The 22,953-nt window shown below is 33.0% G+C and overlaps 2 protein-coding genes across 7 annotated transcripts in view; one reads left to right on the forward strand and one right to left on the reverse strand.

Moving 5' to 3' along the window:
• The window catches only part of LOC116768883 (autophagy-related protein 16), a 104,259-nt gene that overhangs the window by 64,203 nt on the left and 17,103 nt on the right, over positions 1 to 22,953 (reverse strand). The gene's annotated exons all lie outside the window — the stretch shown is intronic.
• LOC116768882 (uncharacterized) overlaps positions 1 to 22,953 on the forward strand; it is a 31,676-nt gene that overhangs the window by 6,592 nt on the left and 2,131 nt on the right. Inside the window, exons 2-7 of the mRNA XM_032659748.2 lie at positions 7,442 to 7,483; positions 18,703 to 19,103; positions 19,185 to 19,345; positions 19,638 to 19,839; positions 22,499 to 22,593; positions 22,675 to 22,916. Of these exons, the coding sequence (XP_032515639.2) occupies positions 18,727 to 19,103; positions 19,185 to 19,345; positions 19,638 to 19,839; positions 22,499 to 22,593; positions 22,675 to 22,916 (1,077 nt within the window). The 5' untranslated portion in view covers positions 7,442 to 7,483; positions 18,703 to 18,726. The remainder of the gene's footprint in view (positions 1 to 7,441; positions 7,484 to 18,702; positions 19,104 to 19,184; positions 19,346 to 19,637; positions 19,840 to 22,498; positions 22,594 to 22,674; positions 22,917 to 22,953) is intronic.

Genomic DNA, 22,953 nt, shown 5'->3' on the forward strand with positions numbered 1-22,953 from the left:
ATGTAAGTAAGAAAAAGGTGAAAATGCAATAAAATTAATTAAATACCGAGGAAATGCAATAAGTTTTATGAAGATTAATTTCAACAATTAAAGCAACTAGAAGATTTAATGAAAAAGATATAAAATTCTAATAAACAATAAAAATCTCGGATGCGTTAGAGAAGCCGGTGTTTATAATTTTTTAATACGTCATAAGGAATGAAATCCAATCTGGCATTGGTTTAACTATCTTTCTAAATAGAGATTGTAATGAAGTTTAGATAACTCGGATAGAATGTAGGGAGGTGTCAACGGGTCGCGGGTAGGGTCTATCTAATCGAGAGTCACTTCGTCGGTGGGCGGCGATCGGGATAACGCCAGCGCCGCGCCCACACGCCAATTATGTGGGAAGAAGTTACGATTCCAAGACCGATATTGCCAGTAAACCAAACAGATCTACCCGGTGTACTATCGAAAAGCTAATCGAAAAACTATTAGCCCGCACTAAAATCAATGCATTTAGATAGCGTCCTACAATGAATAACCTTAACTTAATCAATAAACATTTACTACCGCAGGTGTGTTTACCAATGCAATATCTGCAATGTTTATGGCGTAATTAATCTATTCAGTACCGGGATGTGGGACTCAGCAATTAAGTGTTAGAAAATAAATAGTCGGTGTCTTTTTAGATTATTTTTCTTTGATGTTTAATGATCGCATGAGAAGTGTAAGAAATGAGACCTAAGTATGATTGAGACAAGCACCACCAAGGTGTCTAGCTCAATCACCTTATTTCGATAGCATGAAGTCAGTGGTTGTGAACGTAATTACAATAAACGCAGCACACGAGAACAGGAACATAACCAAGAAGGGACAACACTTCTTGTAACTCCAGGGTCTTGTAATTATGTAACAGTTGAACGTTCTTATGAAGACTATGAATGACATTCCATCATTGCTAACTTAAATGATACATTTGTACGTAAAGAAATTAATGGAAGGATATATATGATTAGGTAAGACATATATAGCAGTTCGGATAAGGATTAATAACTGAATCAATCATACACTCAACTTTTCCTATAATCATACCGAATTAGTCATTACACTTATTGAAGCCAATTCCGTGTCCATGATAAAAGAAGTTGGCCATCTAAGGTGTAATCAGAAGACAATATAATAGTTGAATTCCCATTCTATCAATCTCAATGATCGCTGCATTCGTATTCATTTTATGACGCGTTGCTATTACTTCCAACTGCATTCCGTGAATAGAGTTTATTACGTTCTCATTAATAATGCAAATCATAATTACAGTAACGTAGTGTAATAACATCACGACACGACAGACATTTGATTTCTTGTTACGAGTAATAAATTATGAATCATACAAATTTCAAAGATTTCTCGGCAGTAAATTTAGTTCTTAAAAATGAATTTATTTGATAAAATTGTTTAATTTTTATTAATGAAATGAAAAAATAATATTCATTTAAAAAACACCGCCTGAAGATGCTATGGAAAAGTGCAAGAATAATGACAGAAGGGCGTTTCAAAGTTATTACAGTAATATAGGGTTGCTATGATTTCGCTCGCTAACGTTACATAGCTCGGTCTTTCGTAAAAGAAACTAAAAAGTAAAAAAATAACCTGTTCGCCACAAACCCTATTAGATTTCCAGCGTATTTTTTGCAGTAGATAATGTCGTCTAACTTGAACGTGATGCGGACGTGAAAGAATTGTAATTTATTACTTTGTTATAAACGCAAAAAATTACAGCGTCAAAAAATCAAATTACAAAAAATTATAATAATACGTACATCACATAAAAATAACATAATGCTATTATACTAAGAAAAAGACAAATGTCATTCTCCAATTATGATATAAATCAAAACTAGCGCTCTTGAAAGGAAGAGTGCATATGTTAATAATAAGTTTCAGCGGAGAAAGCAGCTGACAGATCTCGAAAGCGAACTTTTTGTGAATTTACTTGCGTGAACTTTATTATTACATCTAGCGGCCAGCCTTTTCTAATTTCACTCATGATGCTAAAGATCTCGAGAACTTGTAAGTAAACTTTCCTGCTAATGACATTTACATAAGAACGAAGCTAGTAGAAGATCAAGTGAGATGAATATAATGTAATCCTAATTTACGTTATTTTATTATTGCAACGGAAAATAGTTTAGATCATTCTTGGCTATTGGACTGCTCGGGGCACGATCGGATTTCCCGTTTCTGATTAGAATGACGTACCTTTCTTTATTTCACTAGACGGTATCCTTATGAAAGTATCGCTGTAACGGTGCCAAATGGTTCTCTAACGTTTAATACAGTTCTATTTTGAATTATATAATATTGTTTACGGCGTGCTTTACAATTGAAGGAATAGAATACAAAAAGATTGCGTGAGTGTTTTTAATGTTATATTTTATATCTGATTAGTATTAATATTATACATTTTTTTTTTGATTATACAATATTTTAATAATAAGCTATATAAAGATATGTAGATACAAACAAGAACTTTTACTTGATATTTAAAAAGATTAAGAAAGTAGGTCTACAAGACGCGTCAGATACTAAACCAGCAAAAGAATTGCATGTCAACTTATAACTAAACATTATCATTCCACGTACGATGTTAAACCACTTATTCGGTTTGCGGTGACCGTTACCAGCGCACGCACGCCGCTTGCATCAATGGCATATTTTTACTCGGTAAAACTCCACGCACATTTGCCATTCAATGCTAACCCGGTCAGTGTAACTCATTGTTTACATTACTGTCGCAAAGAGTTAGTCCGGTATCAGGTGATTCGAAATCTTGGCTTACGCTACAAACATGGAAATACCATCGATTGGCTAGCTGTGAAAACAGTAATTTTTAATCTAATTACATTTCAGGGATTGTAAAGTTATTGCACCCAATTTAAGAACGATTCCGTAATAGCCATAAAACTGTATTTACGATAATAATATGTATAGAATAGTCTTTGAAGACATTGGATCAACATCGGGGGCGTGGGTTTTAAATATCTTATGTCGCCGCTGTCGTTTAAATTAAAGATAAGACCATGCGTGTCCAGACTCAATAACGTTATTTGGCCCATGGGCAAACTATTAACCAAATACACTTAACTAGTGCTATTAATAGTAGTAAATAAATAAAATAATTGCAGTTAACGCTAAGTTTGACCTTTTTGTATCAATTATCATCAAAGAGTGCTACGTCATCAACTCCAGTAAAATTTGCATTTGTCTTTGGCTTTGCAGCCTGACCTGCAAGACTATGTAAACTAGTAAAATGGGTCACCACAAACGGGATTTGAACTCATTTATGTAGAAAGTAAACCGTATCCGCGAGGTCGAAGTTATGTGTTGATAAACCTGTCCGGTGAATTTGAGTACAGCGTGAGTTTCTTGTACTGATTCCAATACACAAAGGATTCGAAGCAAAACCTCTGTACGTTTTCTGACTGTATTCTTTTAATAATAATTTAAGGGTTGTTTACTTCAATATAAAAAATTAAAACTAAAGAAATACAAAAATGTTTTCTTGGTAAATTAGAAAGTAAACGTTATTATAATCAGTTGAAACGGATGTTAACAATTCAGTTATTAATGATTCGTTAGGGGGCAAAATATTAATGATTCTGAGAAACTTTCCAAGTTTACGATTTAGCAAATGGATGTTGTCTGCTAAAAGATCACCATTTAAAAGTGTTTAGCACACATAAAATGCCGTTGGCAATAATAATCGCAGTAGAGGAGTACAAATATGCAAACTCTTTGAATTTCATTGTCATTTTTTAGCGTGAGTGTTTAGTTCGATAAGAATAGCCATCATGCCATCCACACATTTTAACGAGAGCGCGATCCTCAGCGCCGATAGAGACAGCCTAATGAAAACCCCTTTGAATAATGCATTAATACCAGCGTTAAATCGTGGGTACCTACCATCGACAAGGACTAGAATATAGTAGATGCAAATTTAAGTCAACACCAACGCGATAAGTTTTCGAAGGCAATTCCAGAAATTCAACCGAGCATGAGTTAAATACGGTAGCTTGTCAATAAGTTTCCGGATTGTAGCTGATATCGTGGCAAGATATTAAAACTAAATTGGATTGGAACGACATTTTTGTAGGGTTACTATAAATAAATTATTAAATACATAAAATGCATATCAGGTGCAAATGACATCATTTACATTTAAAACTGGACTACTCGGATAATTGAAATGAGAGTACTTATTCAAACATTTGACAAGGAAACAGACTGTCGGAGAATTTTTTCCTAGTGTCTTGCACCGTGCTTCATTTCACGCTTCGACCTACACTCACCTTCGTATTGAAATGTCAATGCTTGAACCAATGAAGAGACAATCGTAAAGAACAATGTTAAGGTCACATCATGACTTCAATAAGCTATTGCAAAACATCGGAAACGTGATGTCGTCGAAGAAACTAACAAACGGAACGTCCTAAAACTGTGTCAACCATGCACTAGCTCTAAAGGATGTCTCACTTCAATCAAACCAATCGTTTTTATCTCCTATGTCTTGTTTTGTTTGTGTTTCCTGGTTTCCAAGGCAATAAAAAGAAATACTTATACGTAGTATGTTTCGAATTAATTTTGGATTTCAATTCTGTATCAATACTTCATTCGTGTGAAAATTTTTATTTTATTTCATTTCAAGTATCTTTATTGGATTTGAACATCAGAACTTACAATGCTGTACAAGCGTGCAATAATTTACATTTTAGTTTACGAGACAAATGATTCCCTTAATAGTAAATCATCAAGAATGAAGGCTATGGAAGTCAAAGGTCAAGCCAGAACAGAAAAGTTAAGTAGTAGCCACAGAGTTACGTTCTACATACACCATACAAATTATTAAGGTTGCAGTATCTTTCTTACTTTGTAAACACCAGTTAAACATGTTCAACGTTAAACATTTTGAGAACGTAAATGGTTAACATACTTTAATTATTTATGGTTATTTTGATAAAATTATGAAAACATTATATAATAACAATAAAAACAAGTGCAATGTGTGCCGAGATGTCTTTCAGCATCCCAGAATAATTTACCATAGTAATTTGTATGTCAACAGGACACGAGGCGAGTCGTCGAACGCTAACATAGCGGGGTTTTACTTTCTTGAGGTGGCCTTAAGAAACTAGTTAAGAGAAAGTAGGATTACTATCGTCCCAGTATTTATCGTTATATAACATTGCACTTGAAGGTATCTAAGATAAGGTTCAATTGCAATTTCTAAAATATGCATTTGGGATCCTGAAAGTTTATAGAAAAGAGAGGATTATCTTCTTAAACGTCCTACTAATTTTGCACCTAAATATATCCAATTAGGCCGACAGCGTCGTGCGTATCCACCGACCCACGTGTTTAGAAAATAGGTATTTCCTCATAAATATTTATAGGGAGCACAATACCTTCTTTGTACACTTGCATATTCACTCGGAATTATAATGGCTGTCATAGTAGGATTTCGAACAAGAGCCGAAAAAGTACGCATTAAGTTGGATAAAAGAGTTCTCTAAAGAGTTTCACTTGGCAACCGTCACGGAAAATATCACAAATAGAGATGACACAGAACGCATTCAGTCAGAAGAATTATTACAATAGAAATATTTAAGAAATGTACGAGTCAATAATATAAGATTTTTCGATGTTCCTTTTTAGTCGTAAACAAAAAAATTACGTCTTTTAAACATTTGTTTGTTTCTCCAAAGACGTATTCCAATATAAATAAATATTATATATACTTTTTGGTATGGTTATAACAAAATGGGTATGATTACATGTGATAGTTTAATACAGGATTCTGAAGGTCCGAAATTTATTATGTGGACTATAATATGAAGGTGGTGTAGGAAACGTGGTTTACTTTACTATTGTGCAAGGTTGCTTTTCTATTCTGACATTTGTTAATAATAGGATGCCTTTTATTTATTATCGTTTTCAACAACTCCTCGAGTAAAATAGGTAAATTTAAGGTTTCGAGGACACAAGCAAGACAAACTAGTAATGCGTGGGGGACAGCTGTAGAGAGGTTTAGTGGAGGAAGATAAAGGAAGGCTTTAATAAAATAACAGTTAACGTCTAAGATATCACTATAAATATAACCAAATAGAACAAAAACATCAAAATGAAAGTAAAGCCAAGAGTGTTTGTTTATTTAAGTCGCGATCTTCCAAATGAGTCAATATTTGTAGGTCACTGACCGCTGCGCTCTCGGTTCATATCCCCAACAGCTACATATATTGGAGATTCTGACTTTAAAATACACAACATGTTACAACAAAGTGAATTAATTCTGATAACATGATAGATAAAGGAACGAATCATGCTCGGGCACGCATGTTTTAGTCCAGCTGCCGTTATCTAACGCGAATTTACAACCTCAGATTAAACTACTTTAAAACAGCGAACATCGGAAGAGGAGAGCGTCTTCGGTAATGGCTTCTTAAAGTAATAGCGATAAAACACTTCCTCGTATTGCTCACGTGAGAATATTGCTCGGCATCATCGTGACATTGACTGATGGGTTGCGAGTGGCGTAACCACGATCAGGTGTTAGGATATACCTGTCATCGCTAGATGCTAACGCGGCTTCTTGCAATACATCATTTCCACGCCTTCATCTTCATAAAGAAATAATTATCTTAAAATAAATATGCAACTTGCAATTATTATACATTACATCATGAATCATCTATCCCTTATATATTCCTTCCTTCTTGTTTAGAAATAGATTAAAGATAATAAAATTTATGGTTACCATTTAATCTGTTGACATTTCACACAGGCAGAGCATATAAATACAAAGCAGCAAAACAATTTATTTTTGAAAGTATTTATATATTTAATTCTACCGCCGTACAAGAGAGCGGTTTTCGTGTTACAGTTAAATGTAAATCAGTCGTTATTTTTTCTCAGGAAGGTAGTAGAGGTGAATACAAAGTGAAAATGTACATTAGACTTACAATTACGTATTTATAACGTTTAGTCAACTTATGTTTAATTTAATAGCTACAATAAGAACTAATAAAAATATTCTATCTTTGCTTTAAATATTGCAGGTACTTTTCTACTAATTAAAATTCTTATCAGTAAATTATTTCGATTCTAAAAAAAAAAAATTTAAACACATGATGGTTAATGAGCAATAGTTATACCTAACAGTTAGTTTGTAAGAAAATCTTCATAAAAAAATTATCTTAACATTTATTTTTATTACAATACAATGCGCTCAATTTTTTTTATAGATAATAATAAATAAAAATACAGTTTCAAATTAATTAGAAATATCGGAGTAAAACATGTATTACCTTAATAAATCGCTATAAAACTGACATACTAATATACCATTACAGAGAAATTTATGAGTAACGTGTTATTAATTATAGTTCTTTCGTTTGTTTAACAGATAGACGGCGGTGGTTAGTGGACAGCTTTTGGGGAGCTTAAGGTCAGTAACCCACGACTTCATTCTTTGGTGATCGGAATTCGTGAATCTTCAAAAATAACACGTCATTATGTCTTATTAGCGTTTGAGGAGGCACTTATAGACATGTACGAAAATAATATGTTGCCTACTCATAATGCACAAATGTAATTGAAATTAGTTTTGTTATATTTTTTATTTAAAATACCGTTATCCTGTGTGGTACATATATTTTAGAGTGATGTAATTGTAAAGCATACGGTAAAAATACAACGATATAACTATGTCAAATTACCTTAAATGACTCAAAAGAATAATGAACTTAAAATCAACGAAGTGTAAATATAAGAGACAGATACAGTTAGATTTTCTGGCAATGCTTGCATGGCTCGCGATACCCAAAATTCATTATAAACATGTAGCAATCATTATGTAACTGATGACGATATGCATTAAGGTTTTTATGGAGAGTTATTAATGTAAACAAATGTTAATAATGAAACGATTCTTAAATTATTACTGTGAGTATACAGTTACTTTAGTCCATGAATGAAAAAGTAGTAAATAATGAAATATTTTTGTTACGGTTAAAATATAAAATTTCATAAAGTAATTTGATTTGATTGAAATGTATAATATTTAAACGTTTCGTATTTTTTATAAGATAACATCCTGAATATATTAAACTGAGGTTTAAGTTTCCAATATGCGTAACCGGTCCATCAACGTCATCCTGTTACTTTTACCGTTTCCCGAAATACGACCCACTTTCTCATGAAAGTAGTACACCAGATAGCAATGCTTCATTAATATTAATTAAATATTTTTCGCGAGTATTGCATTACTTCGGCAAAAGTCGTCAATGTTATTTTTTTTATTGAAAAAATGTATTTCAAGGAAGTCACTTTTAATCATATACATAAATAATGACATTTCTCTAATGACAACACATTAAATGTATTGGTATATCAGTTTAAGGAATGCAGAAATTCAATTATATGAGATATAAACACTTATGCCATGTCTTAAAATCGTCTTCATTGGCAATCAGATCATATCTGATAGTGAAGGTATAGGGAAGCAATCAATATAGAATAATCGTCTATCAGGAAATAACAATACAAACAGTATAGATCGCGATGGCGAAGCAGGAGATCGAAATTGCCAATGCATTCAATCACCCACTATATTGTTTCCTCATTGCTCCCTCCTGATCAAGGAACGATTTAAATCTAAATAGAATTTATGTTAATTTAGAGTAACAGCTAACAGTATGAACTGTATAAATACGAGCATGTTATACAGGAAATGTCCAGACATTACCAAACCCGAGGCGACTGTAAGAAACGGCAAGCAGTCACTCTCCGTTCGAGTCGCTTAGATTTCCTGAAACCTAATTTACTTTCTGTTATGTTTAATCTATAAACTACTGTAATTTGTTTGCGTTAAATTAATTATAATTTACCAACTGTTTTCAAATAAATAGAGCTATAATGTATGGTTACGGTTCGGAGGTAAATACTTATATGTAATTAGTGAGAGCAATTAGGCACAGAAACATCTAACGTAAAAGATCATACGCGAACATTTCATGGTAACTAATGTTACAATTACTTGTAATACAACGGTAAATTTAACTTACTCCATCATAATTAATTTTAAGTCTTATTGGAACATTTCTATAATTATTTAATTACCGGAGACGGTTCAGTTTTAATCATTTCTCGAATTTATGGGAAACTATAAATATAATAAGTTTAATAATACAAAGAAATGATATAGTATAAGGCATTCTATTTAAATGACATCCCATCCAAGTTGTGTCTCAGTTGGCATAATTGGACATCCGCGGTGTGCTCGATCCGAAAGGTAGATAAACATATCGCGACCGTCGAGGCGGCGTGCTTGTCAAGTGTCCATCCAATATTATCATTGCGCGACATCTTTATGTAGGTCGGTTTTTTCTACGCGTGCGCGATCCGTGCGGTGGGCGGTTATGGCCGAACCAACGGGATTCGAGCTGGCATCGTTTCGCGTCTCAACACCGATCAGAACAGAGCTCCACTTAAAATAAAAGCAGGACAGTTCCGGTACAATACATGCTAAATCTAAACTTCCGCGACAATCTTTCTTTATTATGTTTGAGGTTTCTTTTCCCAACAACCTAATATACTTTCATGAATCGGCCTACGTATTGATTTTTTTTATTTTATAAGTGAATAAAAATATCTTGAAAGAATAAGACAAATAAAAAAATTACAACACGATTCCAACATCTCTATATAAATATTGTAAATGGTAGATCACTTGCTAATAGCGACAAGTGCTGGATAATGAGACATTGTGCTATTGAGTGGCATAAACGATTTCGATGTCCCACTTTATGTGGAATAATAAATTTATATTACAATATGTATATAATAATAAAATTAATACAAATACTGTATACCGAATTGTTAATTTGCATTTTTGATGTGATAAAGTTAATAAGGGAATTTGGAAAGAGTTCTAAGAGCAATGACGATTAATTAGAACCGGTTCTTACTTTACATTTAAAATACAACCTCCTCACATTCAGTTTCATGCCAATCAAATATAATGGAGTTTTCTCTCAAACTGTACTTTTTATAGACATCCGGTTTTTTTCATTCGAAATGGTCTTCAGTTAATGGATTGTTAAGCACATAAAATAAAAAGGCGCATTAGGTATGTGGGTCACAAGTGCTGTTTAATCGATTTGAATTTTGTTGTTTGAATTATCAAAAATCAATAACTATTATTGAGAATACTCGTGATGCCGGAAGAGATGTAAACCGTTATAACATTAGTGTTTTTGCATGAGTCGTCCATGGGACGGGATACACACACCGCGTCTCCCGTACACAGGGAAACCAATCAATTACATATTAGCTTAATGTTACCAAGATGACCCAGGACTTTGTGTCAAGCATTTGCGTAGTGCGTGCAAAACTGCAGACCGTTGAAAGTTGTTAAATAACGGAGCACTGCTAGAGACAATGAACTTGTGATTATAGTTTATTGCTTTTAGGAATTTATGGCTATGCACGTACAAGGCTCCCAGTCGTATAACTCCAAAGAAACGGCAGTTGAGAGGTAAACTAAATACATACATAATGATAGACTGACCGCAGCTAATACTTTTGAATAGCTTAAAATATGAAAGAGGAAATGGGTCGATAGCTTTATATATATATATATATATTTTAATAAGGAGTATGCAGTGCCGTTGTTGAAGCTGATAAAGCCCCGGGAACAATAGCGCCGTGCTAGGAAGGCGGAGGGAGACTCGTGTTGGCCGCGGGCTCAAATGCCCTTTATGAGTCGCATGTGGCATAAAAATAATTATGCAATTAATAATATAAAGGTCAGGAAGTAATATCATTAAATTATTTGTTCCGTAAATAGATTTCGATAAATTTATAACTATCTGAGTACAAAATATAAATAAAGTTATCAAATTATATTCTGGTTAATAATTTAATCTTTCATATGAGGCAAATATTTGATGCATTTATATAGTCAGATATCTATTAATGAAGTCTTTAATATTTTGTCGTATAATTGAAATGCTTTTCACTTCCATCAACATTTATGATACTTATGAGAGAATAAATAAATATTATAGCTTGGTGTCGGGAGCGTGAGGTTCATGGGTACTTTGTATGATTACTTGTTCGATAATGAGTTTAGAGGTCCGTTAGTCTAGACCGGTCGTATGCATACCGTACTGTGGAGAATTTACTGCTACCAATTAGTAACTACCGACATCTAAGTATATTCGTTTGGCGTGACTGTCACAAGATATCCAAATACAATGTTTACTTGAGTGAAATTAATTCAATCTAGAAATGTTCTGTTGAAACTAAAACGTATACGATGAGGAAGTTCGTGGTGGTAGAAAATTATTTACTTTGAAATGCTATACCACTTTATTTATTTTTGAATAAACAAAAGGAAAAATACAGAATGAATGCTGTTATTATAGAACAAATAAAACAGTATTAATTGAAAGATAAAGATTTTTTTAATTGTACAGAAAGCAACTTGACAGTTATTCAGCTAACTATAAAATTTATTATGACATCAAATCATTACAACTGATAGTTAATAACTCGTTAGTTCAGAGAGGTTGCGTAATGATAAATGCAGGCTGCATTTTTTCGATAGACGTCACTGATAATGTAGAAGTATAAGATAGATTATTTATATGAAAAATGATAGCTAGACGGACGTTTTTGATTCACAGTCAATTGAAAAGAATGTGATTAGCCACTGGTTTTATAGTATAACGGTAATAATGATGGTATGCCATCAAATCATTTTAAAACATGTCCAAGTTAAATGAAATATTAAATTTATGACGCATCATGTAGTAGGAATGTGAAATCATAGTTTTGTGGACACCGGTAAAGCCACAGCGCAATTTGTGGCCGGCACAGCGGTGACTGCGGAAGATTGAAATAAACCTGTAAATCGAATCTATCACGTACAGATTCCTACCATTATAACATCAGTACATTTATTGCGGTCAACACTTTCATGAACGCCATTTGGTAATCAAATCATGTCAGTCAGTTAATTCATATTTAACAAAAAACATTCTTTTTAACATATATCCATTAGTTATGCGCATAGCATATCATAAATTTAAACGGTAAGCTACAATTCAAACAATCCTTTAAAAAAAAAAATACAATCCTTTAAAAAGTTAGATTATCATTATGACACGACGTGCCTGTCGTAAGAGAGAAATCGTAAACGTATTTTATGACTTCCTTTGATGTCTAGAATGAATATAGTATATTATTTATCGGACAATGAAAGCAAAATGACAGTCCATCTCTCATACGTTAAATCGATGTAAATATGTCAGACAAGGGCATTTGTATTTTAAATGCGAACTAAATGAATAACTAACGTGGTTCCGATTTCATATGGTAAACTTCCTCGTCAATTGTATTTATAATTTTTAACTCGTTCAGTACATAACGGTAAATAATACTATTGTAGTCGTCAAAAACGTTGGCGATGGCAAAAAAATTAGATTTAAAAATAAAAGAGTATAATGGTGACGAATTCAATTTTCCTGCATATTGTAGATTCGGGTAAGCTGGTTAGCTCGTGGAGTGGACGATCCTACGCGAGCTCGTGCGAGACAATGCGGTCATCTAGCGTTACACTGCACCACTTTAACAGTGAATAAGCTCGGCAACATTATTACAATGTAAATCCGTTTCAAATCATTGAAACTTATTTATTTCAGCATCGTTTAAAATATTATCGTTCAACGTTTAAGAAAAAATTTTAGAAAATTCAATCATCATTCTTTGGATTGTCATGCTGGAAGTTGGCACGCTTTTATAAGATACGCTTATAGTGGCCTATCAATTTAACGCGAATTTTCAACATAATTTTGACATCAGGTTAATTTTAAAGTTTAATTGTCTATAAATATTTCCAGAATTTATTATTTAACCGTATAATTTTAAGTAACGACATGTCAAAAAGATATATGTTCGCTTAGAATTTTGTGGGTATGTTCTGAGCTACGATTCAACAAGCTTCCTGAATAAATTTGAAAAAAATAACAGTATTACTTATATGATAAGGTTCTAACGGACTGGTATTTCTAGAAAAGCTAGACTGTTATTAAGCTGCGATAAACTTGTAAATTTATGATACCAAGTATGACGAATGAATGTAATCATTGTCTAAAAGTTAGCTACCATACGAGCCCGGCGTTAAAGTCACCCGCGGCGGTCGTGACCGATGCGCGTGCGCTGCGGTCGTCATGCGCCACTTGTTATTATCGTGTCTAGCGCCTACCATTCGTCACGGAGCTTTATTGTTCCTGAAGCCTATTTTTTAGAGATGTAATTATATTTTTTAAAACATAATATTTCATTTTACCGTTATACTTGACAAGCTATAACATCTGTAGAATGACTTTACTTTTATTACTTGCATATAATTATATTTAAATGAATAGAGCGAATATAAAAATCACGTATTTTGATATTCTGTGATACGACACGGCTCCTATTTGTATTTTAAATTGCATTTTTAAAATACCAAAGCACGACTCTTGTGGATGATTGGTCTATGTTTCAAAAGATTTCGTGACAACTGTCACGTGACGGGTAGATTCCCAGCCATGAATCAAATACAGTTTTCTGGTTGCTTGAAACAGACTTAAATTTAAGTACTGCAATGAATATGGCATGTGTAAAAATATTTTAATTAATAATATTTTTAATTAAAATATGAAACCTTTTATACAACGTACTAATTAAAATATTTTAAATACTAACATAAACATATACATATACTTAGAAATAGAGGTGAAAATTACAGAAACAAAAACCTAAGATAACGAATGAGTATGTGTAAATATAATACATATTCGCAACGTCCGACCCTCGCAAATGCAATAATTGAGCATAGAAATCAAATTACAGATGATTGACTATGCCGTTACAGCACGACCAAAGATACAAAAGGCGACCGACGTTCTCGTGGACTGTGACTTTGTCTAACGCAAATTTGACAATGTGTTTAAGTGTAATTCTTAAGAAAATACTATATTGAAATAAAATCCACATTCCATTTAGTATACAATAATTATTAACTACACAAATGAAATTCGCTAAGATTATGTGATGATTGATTCGTTTACCTTTACTGGTCTGGTGCATGGTATGTTTGCTAGCGGCGCGGAATCTTCTTTATTACGGCCTATTGCTTAGTCTTTATTGCTTTATTTATGAAGGGTATATATTATATTATATTTAATTTATAAACAAAGCTATTTTATATACCGTCTGCACCCTCGGGTGATGCAGCGCGGAATGTCAATCAAATTAATTGTTTTACTGACTCGCACGTTGTTTCAAAGAGGCCGCTTTTTGACTTTGCTTTATCGATTTCAATGGATAATATCACGGCTTAGGGCTATTACGAGGTAATTGTAATAAATGAATGAAAACGTTATTATTCAACATACCGGAGGCAATGCTTATCATTAATATTTTATTAGTTTATAATAATGTAATTACAATAAATATATGTTTTAAAGCTAAGAATTTCACGCTCAATAATTATAATTTGAAATCCTTGCATGGTTATGATTATCATGATATGATTGTTACAGCGAAAAATATTGAATAAAAAATCGTTTACAATATAATGATTCTATATTGTTAATAGTAATTAATAAGCGAGTGCGCTTAGCCATAATTAGCAAGTCAAGTAGCCACTTGATGATGATTGAAGTCTTACAGTCGTAAAAATTAAGACACTTCATAAACTTTTTTACTTGTGCTGATGATTCTATCTTTTTTAAGTACAGACGTATTATATGTGTGTAAATTTTATTGAATGATCAATATTATAAACGGCAAAAAACTAGAACGAAGTCAAGTTTCTTTCCTCTATAAATATATAAATTGGTATGCGCTTAATAATAAACTAATGGGCGATAGAAGCCGCTGGCAAACTGCTGTAACTTATAAGACAATCTAGAAAACTAATCAAGTATAAAACAAAAAAATGTAATTATAGACGACACCACAATAAGCAATGTGGACTGAAATAGAAACAAATTGCCTTGTCGCTGCCAATAAAGCACTAGGCGACCACAAAGCAGTAGTAACGAGCAATAAGGGTGCAGTGTCAGTGACTGGAGAATCAAGTCAAGTGTTCATAGTTATTGCGTTTTTATAATTACATTAATCTAAATATAATGTTAGAGGTTTTATAATCCTAAAACTATTATTCCAAAGTGATTAAAGTATGTAAACATTTTATGTTTAAAGGCTATGTCAGATACTTATCATTTGACATCTATCAAGAAAATAAATGTATTAGTGGCAAGCATAACTTAACTACATTTTAAAGAAAAAAAAACAATATTAAATATAAAAAAATAGTTGAAATACACACATAACGTATTGTCTTTGCTTGAGAGAGCACACAAACCATACCTTTAGCGTTACTAACCTGGCATATAGAAATAAAAACAACGCATCCGTCTCGACTTTGAAATTAGTTGTGGCATCAGTAATGTCGGACACTTACTCTTCATTATATAGTTAGAAAAATAGGCGGGTAGGTGAAGATCGAAAGCGTCTCAAGACGGATACTAGGTGCACCGAAAACCTAGTTCCTAAGAGACTAACGCTGTGAACAATACTACGAGATTATAGGATTTAGTTACCGAGCCTTCATTGAGTAAGCATGATTAATCACGGTGAAAACTAGACAGTTCGATGTGTTGGTAATTTGAGATAACAGCTTTCCTTTGTTGGTTAATAATGGTTTTATTATGGGTAATGATTATTTTTGTTTGGTAATTTAGTGGTTAGCGGCATATGTCGATTTAAAAATCGAACAAATCATCTTAATTGATTTTCGAAACACATTTGAAATAAAATAATAATAGCTAATTATAATTGAGCTTCAATTTATTACTATCACTAAAGGTTAACTAGAAATCTTAATTGGATGCTCATATAAATAGAAATTACAGATGGTTTAATAATGCAAATCTTTACGAAGACATGTCTATTTCCGACCTACTGACCGTGGCTAGAATCGGAGAAATCTCATACATGTATATTGCAAATTACAATAAACATAACATTTTATCACATTATACGCGATTTTAGACAGGAATGAATACAGGGATTAGCGATTAATATTATGAATTCCTAGATCATTCTATATTATTTATAAATGTTTTATTTTCCATTTAAAACACGTCATATGTAGGCTAAGAAATAACAGTTTATTCAAACCGTCACAGTTTATTAAGTTCGTTACAAGTTTCGCGGTTTAAAAATTAAGTTTAAAATAAATAATATGCGTGTCGCTTATTAATGGAGACACTTTGTTCGTCTACTCGAAATAAAGTTTGTAACGGTAAGCTCGCCGCAATGTTTACATCATGCAAAGGATGTATAAGTCACATTTAATATAATTTACATGGCTTCTCTAAGTTTGTGTACCTTTATTCAACAAATATAGGCATAAGACAATGAGCGACATTGACGCCTAAGAGCCGACCCATAGCTTCCTTCTACGGGTGTAAAGGCACAATCCCGTCATGTCAACACATAAGGAAAGCACTACACCCTATTAAAGACCGACATAACAAATTACAATTTCATTCAATGTAAATACGTAGAGAATACTCGTAACTACTGTCAATGCTAATGGTTGAATTTAGACGCGCCTAATAGTTTATCATGAGAATTAAGCCGTTTGGCTCTATTGTGACAGCAGGCGTCAATTTACTTCACTCGCCAGGCAAGTAACACGTAAAAGTCACTTAAAATAAGCATAAACGGGGACTATATACTATATTACCTAGTATGGAATATAATACGTACAGTTTTATATGATTTTAGGATTTAGTTTACAAACATATTTTTTTTGTAATGTATTAGTTTTATTAGTTATTTCTAATAAATGTATCAGAATCTAGGTACGAGAAATCGGAGACATCACATCCATAGTGTGCCACAACAAGTATGGTGAAACATAACTAGCAGGTTGAAGGCATCCGGCTCATTGAATGCGCTGACCCCATCTGATCATAGCTAGAGGCTAACTGAACACATTTACAGCAAGTGATATCTAACATGGGAATACAATAGTTCTATGGGTACTGCTTTTAAAGTACCTCAATAAAATATTCTTAAAATATATCATTACTTAAAATCGACATAGTTATTTTTATTTACGTCTCGTTACAAATATTTTATCTGCTACAGTAATTATTAGTAATTAGTTGATAATTTATGTTCAACATTAAGTACTAAATAATAAACAAGCGCTCGTGTGACAGTCTACACAACTCAGCAAAGGCTTACTCACGGTTATTATCGATTTAGGACAGTGTGTTACAGGTTAAAATAACTTCATGAAAGGTCTTGTAAGCACGTTTTCGAACGTGAACATTATTTTTTAGTATAACCATAATATTTTAAGTTTTATAACAATAGGTAAATAACAGGCTTTACTATTAAAAACTTTTGTATTTTTATCGGTGTTAAGTTGTGTTTAAGATTTCTTATCGATTTACGTGGGGTCAGAGACGGCCCGAAGCACGGGAGAATTTGATAGGCATCCGTAGCTGGACTTAATGCCTCTACTCCTGTTATTTTACGCTATTCACGTTAACGGCTTATTTTATTTGCTTTGGTTAAGGTATATTATTTTGTAAACATCGACAAGATTACTTATTTCCCCAATAAGGAAAGTTACACGACTGTCAATGAATTAGTTATGAGAAAATTTAAATTCTGAGTTAGTTTTAATGAAAACATAAGTACAGTCGATAATTTTTGTAATATAAAAAAAATCGTATTTTTGTATATTAAGCTGGTATCAATGATCAATCATCAATCGTCAAATCTTTTATGATTTTGACGTTCCCTTTGTGTCACATGACATTTTTAATACTTTTTGATTCTGTAATTTTACATTCCCATACTTGACCTTTTAAGATACTGCATTCAACAACCCATTAAAAATACAATAAACGGATAGTTATATTACAATGTAGAAAAAAATATAAAAGTTTTGGACAGTAGTCATTCAGAGCTAACAATATACAATTTGTTGTATGATGTCAAGCGTATATATTTTTACAATAAAATTGGTATAACTTATACCGTTGACCAAGAAGTGGACAACGCCAAGAGACAGGACCGTTACCGACATTGTATAAGAAACGTGAGCGTAACGTAATGCTACCATCTACTGGTATATTGTTGGTGGTAGCGATAAAAAACTATTTAGAAACTAATACGATTTGATTGCTAGCTGTTTTTATAAATACATTTTGATGAGGTCATTGCTCTAACAATTGGTTTACTAATACCACTTTCAATTCGAATAGCCGCTTTAATACCCAGATCATATTTGGGTTAAACGTCGCATGAATTTAATTACCTTACTGGAATGAAAACGCATTTTTGATATTTTACTATTAAAATGTTTAGTTAAAGAAAGCAACTCGAACCATTTATTTGATATCATTGTTGTATTTAAGTGCAATATCGTTGTTACGTACACTATAATGAAACTTAATTATTAAGTTAACGCCTTAAGATAACGATCTCAAACTTCTTATAACCGTGAGAATGTTGAGAGGACTATAATTTGAAAAATTCCATAAAAAATAAAAAATATATATGTATGTGTATTTTTTGTTACAGATCGTTGCCACAACTCGTCGGAAAATGCGGTTATTACTTAGTTTAGTAGTGGTGATTTGTGCTGTCGATGCAGCCAAAAGGTTCGAAGGAACTTTGAGATCAGCAGCCGATGCTCCTCCTCAAGACAACCTGGCTGTTGAGTCAGGAGCACCTGAACCTGCTATCGTTGCTGCACCTCAAGAATACACTAACCCTGGCGCAACACTTCCTGAAACCCTGAAAAATGCTGAAGAAATAGAAGAAGAAAAAGAACAAGATATAGAGCCACCAGCATCCGCTCCGGAAACCGCGTCCGGTGGAGTTCCTCCGTCAGCGCCTAGTGGTATTTCTGCTCCCTCGGCACCCGCCAATTCTCTCGAAGAATGTGATCCGGAGAAAATTGGATTCGAACTGGTCACTGGGTGAGTATTAGATACGAGTAATAGGTGAGATAAATATTCAACGAAATAGGAACATCAGCTTATTAAATCATTTCCGTTTAGATATGTATTCTCTGCGCCATCACATATTCTCGACGACATCCCCGGCACACTTATGTTGACTGATTGTTTAGAGCAGTGTCAAGCTAACGACACTTGTCGCGCCGTCAACTACGAAACTGGTCTATGCGTGCTCTTCAGCTCTGACGCCGATCAATTGCCCGGTATGTTTATTAAAATGCAACAATGTAGTACGCGGAACGGCCGTAATCATATATCATTTATAAAATACCGTTTTTATAGTATGTAATATATTTCCACATAATTATAGCCTTTTTTTCCTTTTTGTTATATTGTTAACTTTCTGATTATAGTTTATTTAAAAGTATAAATACCTACGTATTTTTTTTCACTTTAAACTTCTTGTCCATCAAAATTTATATACAAAGAGTGTATCCACAATGTAAATATAAAAACGTGGTGATTGTTTTCAATAAAGATATATAATTTTTATAGGAGCTTTGACAAAATCCCAGTTTCCGGTATTCACGATCTACGCTCAGAAATCGTGTCTGGGAGTGAAGCCGTGTGAACGAGCTTGGTGTTTCGATCGCGTTCGCGGATACAATCTCAAGGGATTCGGCAAGAGAACGCATACCGTTGAATCCAGACAAATGTGCCTCGATCTTTGTCTAGGAGAAAATGAATTCGTTTGCAGGTGAGTCACTAATGTTTTATATTTTATAGAATTGACTTCGAACTAACCTATATTGGTAAAATGGCCGGGATTTACACTTCAAATACGAAACATTAATAACAGAGTGCTATAATCTACCAGCGACATTAAAATATATATTATAATTAACAGAGGACACGGATATTGAATTGGTCACGAAGTGTTTATTTTTCCTACCACAATAGAGGGAAGTAGTACCTCATTGAAATAGTGTACGGTTGTACAAGAGAATGCAAATGCAATGTATGAAAAGGTCATATAATCTTCATTCGTGGGGTGTAATTTATTGTTCGATAAGAACACAAATATCATGATTCTTGGTTTTAATACGTGGTAATTTATTGACGCGGGTGTAATTCCATTTATATAATAGATATTTGAAGATGGTGTAATTTTAGTTATTTATAAATTTAAATGAATACAAAACATACAATGAGCAATAGCAATAAAACGTACCTTAGATTAAGAAATGGCAAGTAGTAGGTAATTATGGTAACGATAACACATTCAATTTACGCAATGAGGTGGAACTACCTATGGTAACTAACAATTTACTCATTCCTCGCATTGAATACAATTGAATGCTTTTTGTGGCAAATGCTTTACAAGTCATCACATAAAATCTGACATTCATGCATATCTAAACATTTCCTTTCATTTTTAATATAGCTTTAATTAAAAACTTCCTCCCTGTTCCGATGTTTTTGTTGATGCAATAAAAATTTTTGCAGTAATAATTATAGACAAGAAATTCTAAAGATTCTAAGAAAAACAAATAGTCATGTAAAACCGATACTATTTCTTTGTGAGATTCCTAATTAGCCGGCTGATGAAAGGAGTTTGTAATGTCCAATTAATCCAACCATCGAATCATTATTCCTTCTAAGTACTCAAAAAAAAAACATTCAAAGTATCTACATGGTTAAATAATAACGAATAAATCCTGGTAGCATTTTCTAGACATGACATTATGTACAAAGCAGGAAAGTCAATTGGAAGCCAAAGTACTAATCCCGACGTCTAGCGTAACAAGACACGACTGCCTTATTGTGTTTATCTCCTATCATGTCTGATATCATTAACATTATCCTTCTTACGGTCACATTTTTCGTCACAGTTTTTGTTATACAAATGTTTTATAAGTCCTTAATTATTTTAATATTACTTCCTTAATAATATAAATATTTAAGAATTATATTTAGATTTTGTAATTAATCAAATTTTTATAAATGGATTCAATTAACACCGGGCCATTTAGATTAACGAATGAAACGATCGGTTCATCGTTTTGAAAGGCGTACCGTTGGATAGAAATGGTATCTTCATTGAAGCGGGTGCTTACCCCCGGGCGGCGCAAATCGCGATCTCTAACAGTCACGACATTTGGCAAATATTCCGCGGACGTGGCGATGCGCGGTGTGGGAGCGAGCTGCCCTATCGCTTCCTACTTTCACGATACAATAACCGATAAGGCACACATTGCTCTTCGAGACCCATTGAAAGTCTATAAATCCAATGAGAAACCTGTCCCTAAATGTCACCGTCGTGTTTCTTTGCTTAAAACCACATACTACGTCAATTACGAGATAGGTTTAATATTTATCTGATGTACATTTAACTTGACGCTAGTTTCGGTTTTGTATCTCTAATCTTTAAGTTCATGAGAGTTCAGAATGTTAATATAAATATATAGTAATTGAATTATTGTCTATTCTTTGCTCGAACTGCGACCACCATAGATGCCCCGACAAAAGATAATAATATTGTAACCTCGCATGTTGCAATAAATCATGAAATATTGTTGTTAGTGTCATCTGTAAGTCAGACAGGAAAATAGTTATTTATTTTCTCTATTAAGTTGTATTTAGAAAGATCTCTATGAAACACTATGTTTATCTTTGCTTTTACTGTTTGTCTTAATATAAATTAAATAATTAAAGATCTTATTGATCTTTCAGCTAAAACTTCTACCTAAGTGCGGCAAAATTCAAAGCAAGTATTACAACAATAACTTTTACATTTATGTCCGTTTTACTATCGGAATATAATTGAGTTGATTTAGCATTCCAAATGAAAATGAAGTTTGATTCCACCATTATAAATATTTAGTTTTTTTTATAATATATGTATAGTTTAAAGATATGTGAGTTTAAATAGACTTTTTTAATTTATATATAATTATAATAAATAAAAGTAATTTGCATATAAAATCTATAAAATATTCTCCTAGGCACAAAGGTCATGATGATTAAGATCGATTGTAAATCAAGAGAAAATATTGATCGAGATGAACACAGATAATATTGTCCTTGTCCGGGTGGTCACTATAAAGTTATAAAGGACCTGGGGTCAAACGAACACAGCAATGTCTGTACGCCTGCAATAAAAGGGCTGCGTATATACAATTGCTTTATTTTTTCATAAACGGATCAAAAATAATTCTCATTTTACAGTTATAAAATGTAATTTAATAACAATAATTATTAATTATCTTTTTATAAGAATTTCTCTTTATTATACAATAAATATTAAATGAACTAGAATATTAAGACGGGATCTAAAAACTTAGTGTTGCGATTAGTCGGTTAATCTTGAGAAAATTCACATGAAGGAGCATTCATTGAAAATCTCATTGTTTCAGATCGGCGAACTATAACAACAAAACAGGTGAATGCGTTCTGTCGAACATGGATCGTATCACTTTAGCTGGAACCAGCGCTTTCCAACCAAACGAGGGTAAAGATCTACTGTTTTTAAATTATCTACGTATGTACCTAAACTATAAAAGACATGAGTTTAATAAAATAACAATTTAAGATGTTGACTACTTGGAGAACAATTGTGTGGAGGAGCCTACAAAGCTTTGCGAGTTTAAAAAGATGAACGGACGCATTCTCAAGACGGTGGACTCGGTGTATCAGGATGTCCAAACGATCGAGGAATGTCGTGAATTGTGTCTCAATTCGCCTTTCCGTTGCCATTCTTATGATCACGGGGACACGGGAGATCATGTGTGCCGTCTTTCCCACCATTCAAAAGCCACGCTCGCTGATATCCAGGTAAATTAGTATTGTAATATTAACTGACAACGTATAT

The sequence above is a fragment of the Danaus plexippus genome, chromosome 5 (assembly GCF_018135715.1).
Source record: "Danaus plexippus chromosome 5, MEX_DaPlex, whole genome shotgun sequence".
Lineage (NCBI taxonomy): Eukaryota > Metazoa > Arthropoda > Insecta > Lepidoptera > Nymphalidae > Danaus > Danaus plexippus.